The following is a 12224-nucleotide window of genomic DNA, read 5'->3' as shown; positions in this document are numbered from 1 at the left end:
TTTGCACCTGGGCCTCAATTTGTAAATGCGGAAGGGGGGTTTCTTCTACTCTTGTTAGTACAAGGTTGGAGGTTTGCACCTGGGCTTCAGTTTGTAAGTGGGAAGAAAGCTTCTTTGGTAACTCCTGGTTTAATCTTTGTGTTTGGCTCTCCGTTTGGGAGAGGGGAGAAAGTCTCTCCAATAAGTCAAGGCCTGAAGTTTGCACCTGGGCCTCGATTTGTGAACGGGGACTGGGAGCTTCTTCTACTCTTGTTAGTACAAGGTTGGAGGTTTGCACCTGGGCTTCAGTTTGTAAGTGGGAAGAAAGCGTCTTTGGTAACTCCTGGTTTAATCTTTGTGTTTGGCTCTCTGCTTGGGAGAGGGGAGAAAGCCTCTCCAATAAGTCAGGGCCTGAAGTTTGCACTGGGGCCTCAGCTTGTAGTCGTGACATACTCCACTTGGTTGCTGCTGGTATTTCTATATTTGATGTTTGTACAGCTGCTTCTGCTAGAGCTGTAGGGACAGGCTTCTCTTCCACAAGTATATGAACCTCCTCCTCTTCTGATTCTGCTATTGAAAGGTTTGAGGTTTGCACCTGGACATCGGTTTCTGATGGTAAAAGAAGCTCTTTTTCTTCTATTAATGCAAGTTGTGAGGTTTGCACCTGGGTTTCTGTTTGCAAAACAGAAGAAAGCCTCTTCAATAACTCATGACTTGAGGTTTGCACCTGGGCTTCCATTTGCAGTCGTGATGAACGCCACTTATTCCCTGCTGGTATTTCTACATACAAAGTTTGCACTGCAGCTTCAACATACAATGGAAACAAAGTCTTCACCCTTGTATCTGGCCATTCAAGATCTGAAATTTCTACCTCGGTCCCAATTTCTGAGGGGTCGAATGTCTCCTCCTTTGGTATTGTAAGAGCTGATGTTTGTACTTCCACCTCTGTTTGTGATGCAATTTCTTCTTCTGATAGCTCAAGATTTGAGGTTTGCATGTAGGCTTCAGTGTTCAGCCGTGACCAACGCCACTTATCTTCAGGTGGTATTTCAACAAAAGATGTTTGCACTTCGACATCAGTTTGAGAGGACAATGACGTCTCCTCTCCAGATAATTCCAGGTATGAGGTTTGTACCTGGGCCTCTGTTTCAAAAGGCAATGAAACCTCCTCTTCTGATAATTCAATATTTGAGGTCTGCACCTGGACTTCAGTTTGTATTCGTGACCATCGCCACCTACTTCCCTCTGGAATTTCAACATAGGAGGTTTGTATCTGGGCATCAGCATTTAACACATCTTCTTCATCTTGCTATAAAAGACAGAAAACTAAACTCACCATAAACACAGTCCTATATTTTTCCACATAAAACAGAAAGTTTCACAGCTAGAAATACCCCTCCTTCATTCCTATTTACCTACTGTGGTTAGTACCCCACACAAGCCAATACCATAAAGCACAGTCAAAGAAACTGACAGGACATTATTCCCAGGCAGACTATTAGTGCTGTTTTAGTCATGGAGCAGCATGACACAAGGCAATGTCTTGGTCAGCTGATTTGGGGGGGGGTTAGGAACCAAGTGAAGGCAACGGCCATTTTTCATGCCAAAGAAATGCATAAATATCAAACTGCTCATCAGGTGGGTTTCCCTATAATGCTAGGGTAAAAGCCTACTGAATTTAAATGGGGCAAGGACTTCCTACCTACATTGGCTCTTTTCAGAACATTAACATGGATTTGTGTCAGGTCAGCTTCTGATTTCCATACTGTACTTTGAATATCGCTTTCTCTGGAAGTACCCCATTGATTTTGGAAAGTTACCTGCAAAGTAAGGTCCTACTCAGTGGGTGCTTCTACATAAAATGTTTACTGTGAAGCTAATTAATCTACTCTGCAGTAAACATCTCATGTCTACACACATGGCCCTATTAGGCCATAAGAAACTAATTAACTATACTGCTTTGGAGTTTACTCATGCGCAGCAGCACACATGTAGACAGTGACTGCCTGGGGACTACCCTCTACAATGGAGCACCCTTGTGCCCCAACCAGCTCATCTGCAGCAAGCTGAGCCAAGTCAAAGCAGCCCCAGGTTGGCAAGCTGACCCCTCAGGCCTTGTACCAGCCAGGGCTGCTCTGACCGGACTCGATGTGCTTTGGTCCTGGGTGCACGTTTAAACAGCGTGCCCAGGAGCAATAAACTGTGATGCATGTTGTGCCAGAGTTTATTGCTGCATGCTAACAACGTGTGTGAGCAATGGTGTAGGAATTAACCCTTAATGGTTTGTCACTAATTTATTACCTTATGGATAACTCAAAGATCAAGTTCAAAGGTCTTTTTGAGGCCTCATGGCTTGCATGGCTAGTGTGGTAAAGGCAGGTCACTTTCTGCAGCCAGCAACATACAGTAAAGTGTTGTCTGGTATCATAATTAGTCAGGTATCCATTTACAGTATGGCTCACTGGGGGAAGCCTTTGGTACATGTCACAGAGTCAAAGACTTCTAGGGTTGGGTGGGACCTCAGGTTTCCTCTCATCCAGGGGAGCAAAGATATGGCCTACAGAGTCCAATCATCCAGCCCACAGTGGTACCTATGGGTCTCAGACTGGTTCCTCACATAACATGTAAGGCCAGTCTGGAGCATGCTATGTACAGTATGCACACTACACATGGGGTCAGAGCTGGCCCAAGCGCTCCAGGCAGGGGCAATCTCTGGCATGATGTATATGGTCCAGGGTGTGTGGGGTCAATCTGGGGCACATATTGCAGGTGGTGATTGGAGCTGGTCCAGGGCACATGCTGTAAGTGGCATCCAAACCAGATCAGCCCTTCATTCTAGAACTGGCTTACAGGTGGGCCCGTGGACCTGCTGACTACTGTGCAGGGGGAGGTGAGGGGAAGGGAAGTCTTACCTGCTCATGCTTTCTGCACAGTAGAGGCAGCTGCTACTGCTGCTGTCATAGCAGCTCCTGGTGCTCCGTTCACTGGTCCCCACCCCAGATTTACTACTGAGCATAGGACTGCACCTGCTATGGCAAAGACTCCCATTGGGGGTGAGCACCATTCTGCTTGCCCCTCCAGACACGTTGCTGGGTGTGAGGATACCCCTGCCATAGCAAAGACTTTCAAGGGTAAAGGCGGGATTCTCGTGTCATCTCAGAATTGGCACCTAGGGCTTGCTGTGCCTTGCTCACTCCACCAGTCACATGACTGCTTAAGGCCAGATGTTGAGAAGAATCTGAGCTCTTGGTTAAGCACTGGAACAAAATGAGCAGATTTTCAAAACTGCTCAGCACCAAGCAGCTCTCCTTAAGGACTTTGAAAAACTTTCAGCAATTGCCTGTTGCAGTCCTCGCTGCTGTGAGTGCTACAACTCCACTGCCATAGAAATCGCTCACATTCCTAATAGCAATGTGAAAATCTTACCATTCCAGTTAGGTATCACAAGGGAGCTCTGGGTTGCTAACTTCTCTCTGTGTCTTATTTTTGTTTGAAAATATGGCCCTTAGGTTTTTTGTTGACAAAACCCAATCAGTTACTGCGGGTGTTCATGAAACCCCCAGTGACTCAGAACTAAAATGATTCAGCATAGGGTTTGCATCTTCTTGTGAGGGATGCCAGTACCATGCTGGTAGGACTCTTTGGACAAAACAGGATGCCTCTTCTATTTCCTCCCTAATTTAAAAAATCATGGAAGTCATGCAATTGCTGTAACAGAGTCACAGTGCTATGACTTCTGCATTCCTGCAAGAGACATCTTAGAACATGATCTGTAGGGTGAATGCAGATTTCAAGTTTAAAACACTTGCACAAATCATCTTGCATATTTCTGTCTTGTCCTGCCATTACAGCAGATGAGTAACTTGGTGCTAATGTATTTCTTTTGCACATATCATGACCACAGCCATTTGTTTTCTTTGTCCCCCACACACACCTACAGAAAATAGGGTCAGGCATTTTTTAATCCAAAGGCACTCCAGACTGTGCCTGCAGTTACCAAAATAAATTCAACAGGTTGGCAGTAAACAAGGTTCTGTTTGCAGTGCACTCAATCCACGTAATTATCATCCGGTAATATGTGCCACAGGACACTTATTTGACAGGACAAGTAATTAAAGCTACAATTCCTCACAGCAGGTCCCTCAACTCATGCCAATATTTACCTGTTTTATTTCTTCTGGCTCCTTTACAGGCACCTCTGGCAAAACACTGCTTATACTGATACTGCAATACAGGATGGGACAGAGGGATTTAGAGCTTGTTAAACTGCCAGCAATGTTATAATTAATTAGTAAGATCAAGTAATATCTAATACTCAAATACACAACAAGGAAGACCTTTTATATGGAAAGGAAATGATTCATGACAAAGATTTTAGCTATTTTAAGATGACTTAAAACAAACATCTGTCCTTCATGCTTTGGCACAAATAGGGATTGTAACTTCAGTGCATTGCATGTTTTTTTCCTTGCCACCACCTTATCCTCTTCCAGTCCTTCCCTAACCCCTTCTTCACATCTCCTACAAATCTCTTCTTTCAGACTCTGGGTAGGTAACTGGTAAGCTGAGACCTAAGCTTTTTCAGTAGGATCATAAGAAAACAGAACTGGAAGTGTCCTTTCTGAGGTCATCTAGTTCAACCCCCTTCTCAGGGCAGGACAAGCCATCCCAGTCAAATGTCTGGCCAACCTGCTCTTGAAAGTTTCCAAGAATAGAGATTTCATAATTTCTGTAGGTAGCCTGTTCCAATGCTTAACCACCCTCATAGTTGGAATACTCTTCCTAATCTCCAAATTTACATTTTCTTTGCTGCAGTTTAAGGTCATTGCTTCTAACCCTGGCCCTCATAGGTGGATCCAGGACTTTAAAAGGTCGTGTGAGAGAACTGACTGGTGCTACAAGGGTGGCTGTAGCCTCACCCCCTCCCCACCAGAGCAGAAAATCCCCAAATCAGGTAAGAATCCTAACTCCACTTATCAGCCTCCAAACCCTCCAGCTCTCCATGCAGCCCTGCTAGGATGGGGCAAGAGCAGCTTTAGAGCTTCTTCACCCAGTCATTTGGGAGCAGTGGTAGCAGTGAAGTGGGGAATGGGAGGGAAGGGAAATTGTCACTGAGCACAGAAGAAAAGGGAGGAGTGCTAAAAGTGGGGTATAGGCTGGGTTCTTACCTACTTTGGGGACTTTAAAAAAGGCCCTGGCTGCTGCTCCTGCAGTACAGTCCAAAAGGTGGGCTGTAACTATGCCACTATACCCGCTCTGAATCCCGTGTCCCATAAGGCTACAGAGAAAGGTCTATGCCCATCTTCTTTATAATTGTCCTTCAGATATTTGAAAATTGTTACCAAATCCCACCTCAGTCTTCTCTTCTTCAGACTAAGTAACCCTAGTTCTTTCAGACTTTACACATATGTCTTGCTTTCCAGGCTTCAAATAATTGTTATTGGTCTGTGCTGGACTCTTTCCAATCTGACCACATCCTTCTTGAATTGTGGGACCCTGGACACGATTCCAGGTGTTGAATAGAATGGAGGAATCACTTTCCTTGGTTTGCAAGTGACACTCCTGCTAACACAACCCAAGTGCTGTTGGCTTTTTTGCAACGGAGGCAAGCTGTTGGCTCATAGTCAGCTTACGGTCAAATGTAAGCCCCAAGCTGCTTCTCTGTAGTGCCACAGCCTAGCCAATCATTCTCCAGTCTGTTTTTGTGCATAAAATTATTCCATCTCAAGTGCAGGAATTTGTATTTGTCCTTTTAAAATTTCATCTGATTGATTGCAGACCATTTTCCCCATCTATCAAGTCATTCTGGATCCTATCCCTGCCCTCCAGCGTGTCTGTCTCTCCACCCAACACGGTGTTAACTAAATTCGCCAAGCATGTACTCAGTCCCATTATCCAAATCATTAATGAAGTGTTGAACAATACCAGATCCAGGACAGATCACTGAGGAACCCCAATTGATACCTCCTCTCAACTAGGTATTGAGCATGATGATCTAACTGGTTATGTATCTACCTCCCAGTACTTTCATCTAGTCTGTATTCCCTTAACTTGAGAATGTTGTGGAAACTGGTGTCAAAAGTCTGGCTCATGTCAAAGTATATCTCATCTACTGCTCTCCCCATAGAGCCCATCACATTATCATAGATGGAAGTTAGGTTGGTCAGGCACAAGTTGCTGCTCTTGATGAATCCATGCTGATTGTTCCTGAGTGATCACCTTGTTTTCCTCTAGTTGCTTCACAAGAGACTTTCTGAAGACATGCACCTGTTTCATGTTCTTCCCAGATATTGAAGTCAGGCTGACTGGTCTGCAGTACTCCAGATCCTCCTCCTTCCATTTCTTAAAGATGGGCACAATCTTTCCCCTTTTCTAGTCACCCAGGACCTCACCCAACCTCCATGAGTTCTCAGGAGGATAGACAATATCTCATCTAATACATTCAGAACCCTAGGTTGTATCCCATCCAGCCCTGCCAACTTGGGAGCACACAACTTCTCTAAGTAATCTCAGTAATCTCTGACCTGTTCTTCTATTAGTCTGGGCTATTTATCTTGCTCCCTATCTTTGCTGCCAGCTGCACTCATCATCTGGTAGCTGCTTCTGTTTGTGAAGACTGAAGCAAAAAAAAAGGCATTAAATACTTCAGCCTTCTCTGCACCATCCATAACTAGGTAGCTTTATACCCTTAGTAAGGGATCAATGCTTTCCTGGGTTTTCCTCTTACTTCTGACATACTTGGAGAATCCCTTTTTGTCTTTAAAAACCCTTGCCAGTTGCATTTCAAATCATGCCTAGCCTTCTTGATTTTTCTCTTTGCATGCCCAGGAACTTAGAGCACCTGTATGGGTCAATGCATCTGACCATTTGGAAGTTGGATGAGAGTTATGTTGCCAGTGTAGTCAGAAAAATTGTGGGTTACTAGATTACCCAGTCCTGCTGAAATGAATGTCCAAAGCAGACAGGGACACAACTGCTGGACTCAGGCAATGTTGTTACCAGTGGACTGCAGGCAGAAAAGAAGCCTCTGACTTTGGGAACCAGTCTTATTCTATTCAGGGGACTCAAGTCTGTCTAAGGGAGGCTCAGAGCTTACAATACAAGGCAAGTAAAGTCATCTCAAAGCTTCCCCTGCCCTTTCTTTCAGTGCTGACGGCAAAGAAGGGGGAGCTCAGAGCTGGTACCAGGCTCTCCCCCCAGCTTTCTCTCAGCTGCTCAGGGGCTGGAGCTGACTGCACCTCACAATGTCTTTCAGGAGCTGGCTGCTCTACACAGGCAGTTGGCAGCCTACAACACAGATAGGATAGGGACAGTGCCCCTGGGATGGGGGTAAGCGCTGCTCTGAAGGCCAGGCTTGTGGAGGGCTGGCATTCTGTGAGCTCACCCCAGCCTGTGCCGCAGCCTCCCTCACACATCCAGCAGGAGGGATGGGACTGGCCTGACCTAGCAGCAAGCCCTCATGGCTAGCAGGGCTTTATGGGTGCCAACACTGTTCGCATGGAGGATGCCTATTCTTCCTCAAGGCACCTGGGAAGGTGGAGCTGCTTGAGATGCAGCAGCCAGATGCCACAGGATCTTGCTGCTGAAAGACTGAAGGGACACAATTTGTGTGTGTCTTGGAGTGGGGGGATGAAAACTAAATCAAAGTGAAATGGTCAGAGAAAAGGCCACCCTTGAGCCTTTGTCTCCATCCTGTCCCTGGGGGGGAAGAAAGGAGGATATATGAGTAAAGCTATCTCTGGTCTCAGTTTGGGCCACTCTTTCCCCAGCTGAAGAAGCTCTGAGCACTGAAACAGCCTCCTCTATCTCCCTGAAACATGCCATTGTTGACACTGCAATAACTGCACCTGCCTTAGTGTCCTAGGATTGCTTTAATAGCTGATGCCTGTATCATTGTCTCCAACATAAGGCCTCTAATTTGGGACAAGGTCAGCCCTGAGCTCATCAGTTTGCAGATAAAACCAGGGCCCTGGTGATAAAGGTTTTGGAACCCATAGGCCTCACTAAACCAAACTATGCTTTTATCTTCCATAATGACATCTCATGTTTTTCCTGAGGTGACTGGAATTGAGAGGCTTTAGGAAAAAAGCTTCCCATGTTATGGACTGGAAAGAATAGGGCTGTTTATTGGGTCAGGCTGAACTCTTGTTTGTAACTGTTGGCATTGTATATGACCTGTGAGTGGTGAACAAGAGCATTGTATAAAGAATAATGCCTACAAGTACTGTGCTTTAGCTCCGTTACAATTTATTCTAGACAAAATTACTGCCATACCAATTTATGGTCTTATTTGGTATCAAAACAGATGGTGCCAACTACAAAAAGTACAGGACTACAATACAGTTTGGATGCCAAAGGGAATAAACAACATGCTCTAATTACAATTTCTTCCTTGCTTCATTTCTTAAAATGTTGCAATATAATAAGGGCATATTTTAAACCATGGAACTAATGAGCTGTGGCTAATCTTCATTCTGATCATGTTGTTGATATGTTACACCTTTTCCCTTGCCTTTTTCATTTGTTTTTAATCTGTATTAGACTGTAAACTCTTTGGTATATGGACTGGGTCTACCCATGTGTTTACAGTGCCTAGAACACTAATAAATCCAAAAAAGTCATACTGAGTGATAATTCCTTTGCTCCACAGACTCTAACACATGAAGTTCCTGGGGTCAGTATGGTTTCTTCTCCTTTTCCACAATGACTGCACAGGTGATGGACTGAGATGATACACTGTGTTGCCAGCAACACTATGTTCAGATAACATAGTTCAACCAGCACTGAGATGTGAGAGATGAAATTGGTGGCATATGAGATACTACACAGTGTCTCGTGGAGAATGACATATGAATAAATACCATCTGATTTAAATTCAATCCAGGTCAGACTGAAGTAATATTAACTCAACAGTGATCATCATTTTGAGGAGCTGCTGAGCCACAGCAACTGGTCCTCTACTAAACTTGTAAAATGTGGAACAAGGGCAATTCTTTCCTAGTAAAGGACTTCTCTTCTTCCCCCTAGGGCTATAGGCTTTATGGGTTTCTGAAGCCAGCCTACAGCCGAGTCAGTTCCTTAAAAACAAAAAATATGGCTTACCTTCTGGAAGATACAGTGTCTGGAGCACCAGCACAGCAAAAGTACTGCTTCCAGCTCCCTTTAAAACACAACAGCAAAAGAATGAAGACAAGCGTTTGCCTTCCATTTTATTCATCCCACTGTACCATAGACCTGGGAAAGCTATTGAGTTGAACTCCAACTCTAAATGAGTTTTAAAAACCTAAAACACTGGTGATGACACCTAACAGTCTCTCTTAGACAGTATTTATAAGACCCCCACCTTTGCAATAGTGGGTGCCCAGATGCAGACAGTGCTGTGACTTGAAAAGCCATTTTTACCATGTGCTCATTTAAACCAGTGTTACTCGCACCTGGCCTAAAATGGTTAACCAAGTCGGAGTACAGCTACTGCTTCCTTGCACTGTTAACGTGACAAACTTTTTCTTTTAAGCCAAAGTCAGAAAAGAACATTTTGAACATCGCTAATTCTGCTAAATCAGGACAGCGACAAGAGTGAGTAGGCAAGGATGGGGGGAACATAGCCACAGCTGGTCCATTCACAATGATCCCTGCCTTGCAAAATTCAGGTCTCATCTGACCTTCTGTCATGTCTGTCTTGTTTTCCTCCATTTGTCTTATTATGCCCTTCCCTCAGTGCCAGTTGTGCAAAGCCTTCCCCTTTGCCATTTTACTATTACTGCCTGTGAGATGAGGCAAGAGAAAGTTGTACATGATACATTATTGCTTCATATTTCATGCATGGGATAGCTTTGGGAGTTGGTAATATGAAGGTCTAATACTTCCCACAGCGTATGTAAGCGTATAATATTATAATGAAAGAGTTCTCAGAGGAATAAGCAATGGAGGGCCTGCATTTTGATCTGATTGAACATTATGCATGCATCGGTGCCTGGTGCAAAATCCAGAACTTTGCTGATCTGCTCAGGGGGCTTCAGAGGACTGGGACACACTGAAGGATCCTCACAGCCTCCTACTCTAAGCCGCCAGCAACTTCTCACGCGTTGTCGTACAGCAGAAGTAGCAAATAGACTGAATCAGTACAGATCCAGAACAGTTTGTTCAACCTCAGGAAGGCAAAGCGAAGCTGAATGACAGTACTAGGCTTATTAAAATTTCCCTCGGGATTAAATGCCACAGATGCACCCAGGGAGGCGTCTCCCTGAAAGAAACCAGGCTGCTGCTTCTTGACAGACCCCAGCACTTTCTTGCCTCCAGTCACAGGCCTGGGCATTTCCAGGCGAGGACTACAGCTCCCCCATCTTTGCCAAGCTTTCATGACACTGGGCACTGATGCAGCAGGGCCCTACTCTATGGGAACGTACCCTTTGCAGTAAAGGGAATATTACTCGGAGATAGTAGCAAAAGCCCCTTTTTGCCAATAGCAGTGTCTGCCGTGTAGACTGCAAGCCCATATATCACAACATCCCCTAGAAAGCAGTGCCTGCGCTTGAGTGGAAGAGCAGGGGTGCCGAAGGTCAGAACTAAACTGCTCAGTGATGTGCGAAAAGTTCAGCGCTTTCGCCTACGCTGTTTGTGGCTCTTGCTGGTACCAGTGTCCTTCAGCTCTACGGGCATTAAAACTGAATGAACAGTGAGCAGGCCTCCTCATGCACTACTAGCCTGGCTGGTCCCGCTTTGAGCCCACCCTCCTGGCCTGCCCTGCCCGACAGCGATGCTACACCCATGAAGGTCTCTGGGTGGGGAGCAGAGCAGAGGGAGGGAGCATGCCCACAACCGGGACCTGGGCCTACCCCCGATGAGGGCAGATCCCACTGCCACCCTAGGCTGTGGAGGCCCTGGGCAGGGGGAAGCTGGCCTGCCTCTCACCTTTCTTCTCCCCCATTACACCAGCCTGGACCCCTTGCTGGCCGGGCAGCCGGTGGGGGGCGCTGCCGCGGTGACGTCAGAAAAGCCTCCCTGCCCCCGGCGGGACGCGAATGACGCCACGGGGAGGCTTTTCTGACGTCACCGGGGCACCCATTGACGTTGCAGCACAGGGCGGGGCCTCTCCCCTTCCCTGCCTGCATCCGCTCCTCCCTACCGGCAGGGCAGCGGCGGCTGGCTCCCCACACTACACCGCCGCGGGGCTGGGCTCCGTGCCCCCTCCTCCGTTATGGCAGAGCAAGTCGCGAGAGCCCGCACCGAGATCAGGGTGTGTGCGGGGGCATCACCACTACAGCGTCCCCTGGGGAAATGCAGCTTGAGCTCCCGCGCTGAAGGTCTTCTACTGCGGGAGGCTGCAGCGCCGGGTGCAGGCCTGAAAGCATCAGCCCCCGCGCACTGTCCTGGCTGCAGGCCTGCCGGAGGTTTTTTTCCAAGCCTGCGTGGTGCTGACGGCACGAGGAGCCACGGTCCCGGGTTGCCGCAAGGGAAGGTTAGGTTAGACATTAGGAAAAATTTCCTCGCTATGGGGCATCGGTATACATGGTTCTTAAAGCAGCCAGCGCTTCGAAAAGTTGTGTAAGCGGTATAAAAGTTATAAGTTGTATAAGTGTGTGTGTGTGTGTGTGTGTATAAGTTGTATCTAACAGTTAAAAGTGGCAAAATGCGTGTCAATGCTGAGCAAACGGCGGTAGCGCGCTTTTGCATGAAAATGCCTCGGAGGTGCTTTAGTTCAAAAGCGCACCGCCACCATTTTCTGCGTGCCAATGCGTTTTGCCACTTCTGCAGCTGGACACGGCGCAGCGCAGCATGCATCAGCTCACGTGCAAAACAGATTTGATTCGCTTGAGTCTGCTCCAACCTGACGGACCTCTGGCGTGTCACAGGATGAAAAAGCACATGTATAAATGCCCTTCAAGGGTAGTAAAACACTGGAACAGGTTACCCAGAGAGGTGGTGGAAGCTCCATCCTTGGGAGGTTTCAAAACCTGGCTAGACAAAGCCTTGGCTGGGATGATCTAGTTGGGGATGGTCCTGCTCTGAGCAGGGGATTGGACTAGATGACCTCTTGAGGTCCCTTCCAACCCTCATTTTCTATGATTATCCCCAACTCATTCTGAGAGGTGTTGCTAGTACATTTTGTAGCATCATCTGTGACTATGGTAGAGCAACCCTAATGCTATTGTTACGCATGATTCATAGGATCTTAGGCCCTGACATCCCTAGGGCTTCACCTTATGAAGGATTCACTTGAAGTACAAAGGCACTGTCACTTTTAT

General features: G+C 46.5%; 1 protein-coding gene across 1 annotated transcript in view; it reads right to left on the bottom strand.

The window, feature by feature from the left end:
• LOC109309303 overlaps positions 1-9137 on the bottom strand; it is a 17536-nt gene extending 8399 nt beyond the window's left edge. Inside the window, exons 1-3 of the mRNA XM_019533966.1 lie at positions 9082-9137; positions 4143-4203; positions 80-1288 (exon numbers count right to left, since the gene is read on the bottom strand). Of these exons, the coding sequence (XP_019389511.1) occupies positions 80-976 (897 nt within the window). The 5' untranslated portion in view covers positions 977-1288; positions 4143-4203; positions 9082-9137. The remainder of the gene's footprint in view (positions 1-79; positions 1289-4142; positions 4204-9081) is intronic.
• Positions 9138-12224: the final 3087 nt, after the last annotated feature.

The sequence above is a fragment of the Crocodylus porosus genome, unplaced genomic scaffold (assembly GCF_001723895.1).
Source record: "Crocodylus porosus isolate Cpor-Errol unplaced genomic scaffold, CroPor_comp1, whole genome shotgun sequence".
Lineage (NCBI taxonomy): Eukaryota > Metazoa > Chordata > Crocodylia > Crocodylidae > Crocodylus > Crocodylus porosus.
Note: the sequence above shows the minus strand (reverse complement) of the source record. Positions and strands in the feature narration are given on the sequence as shown.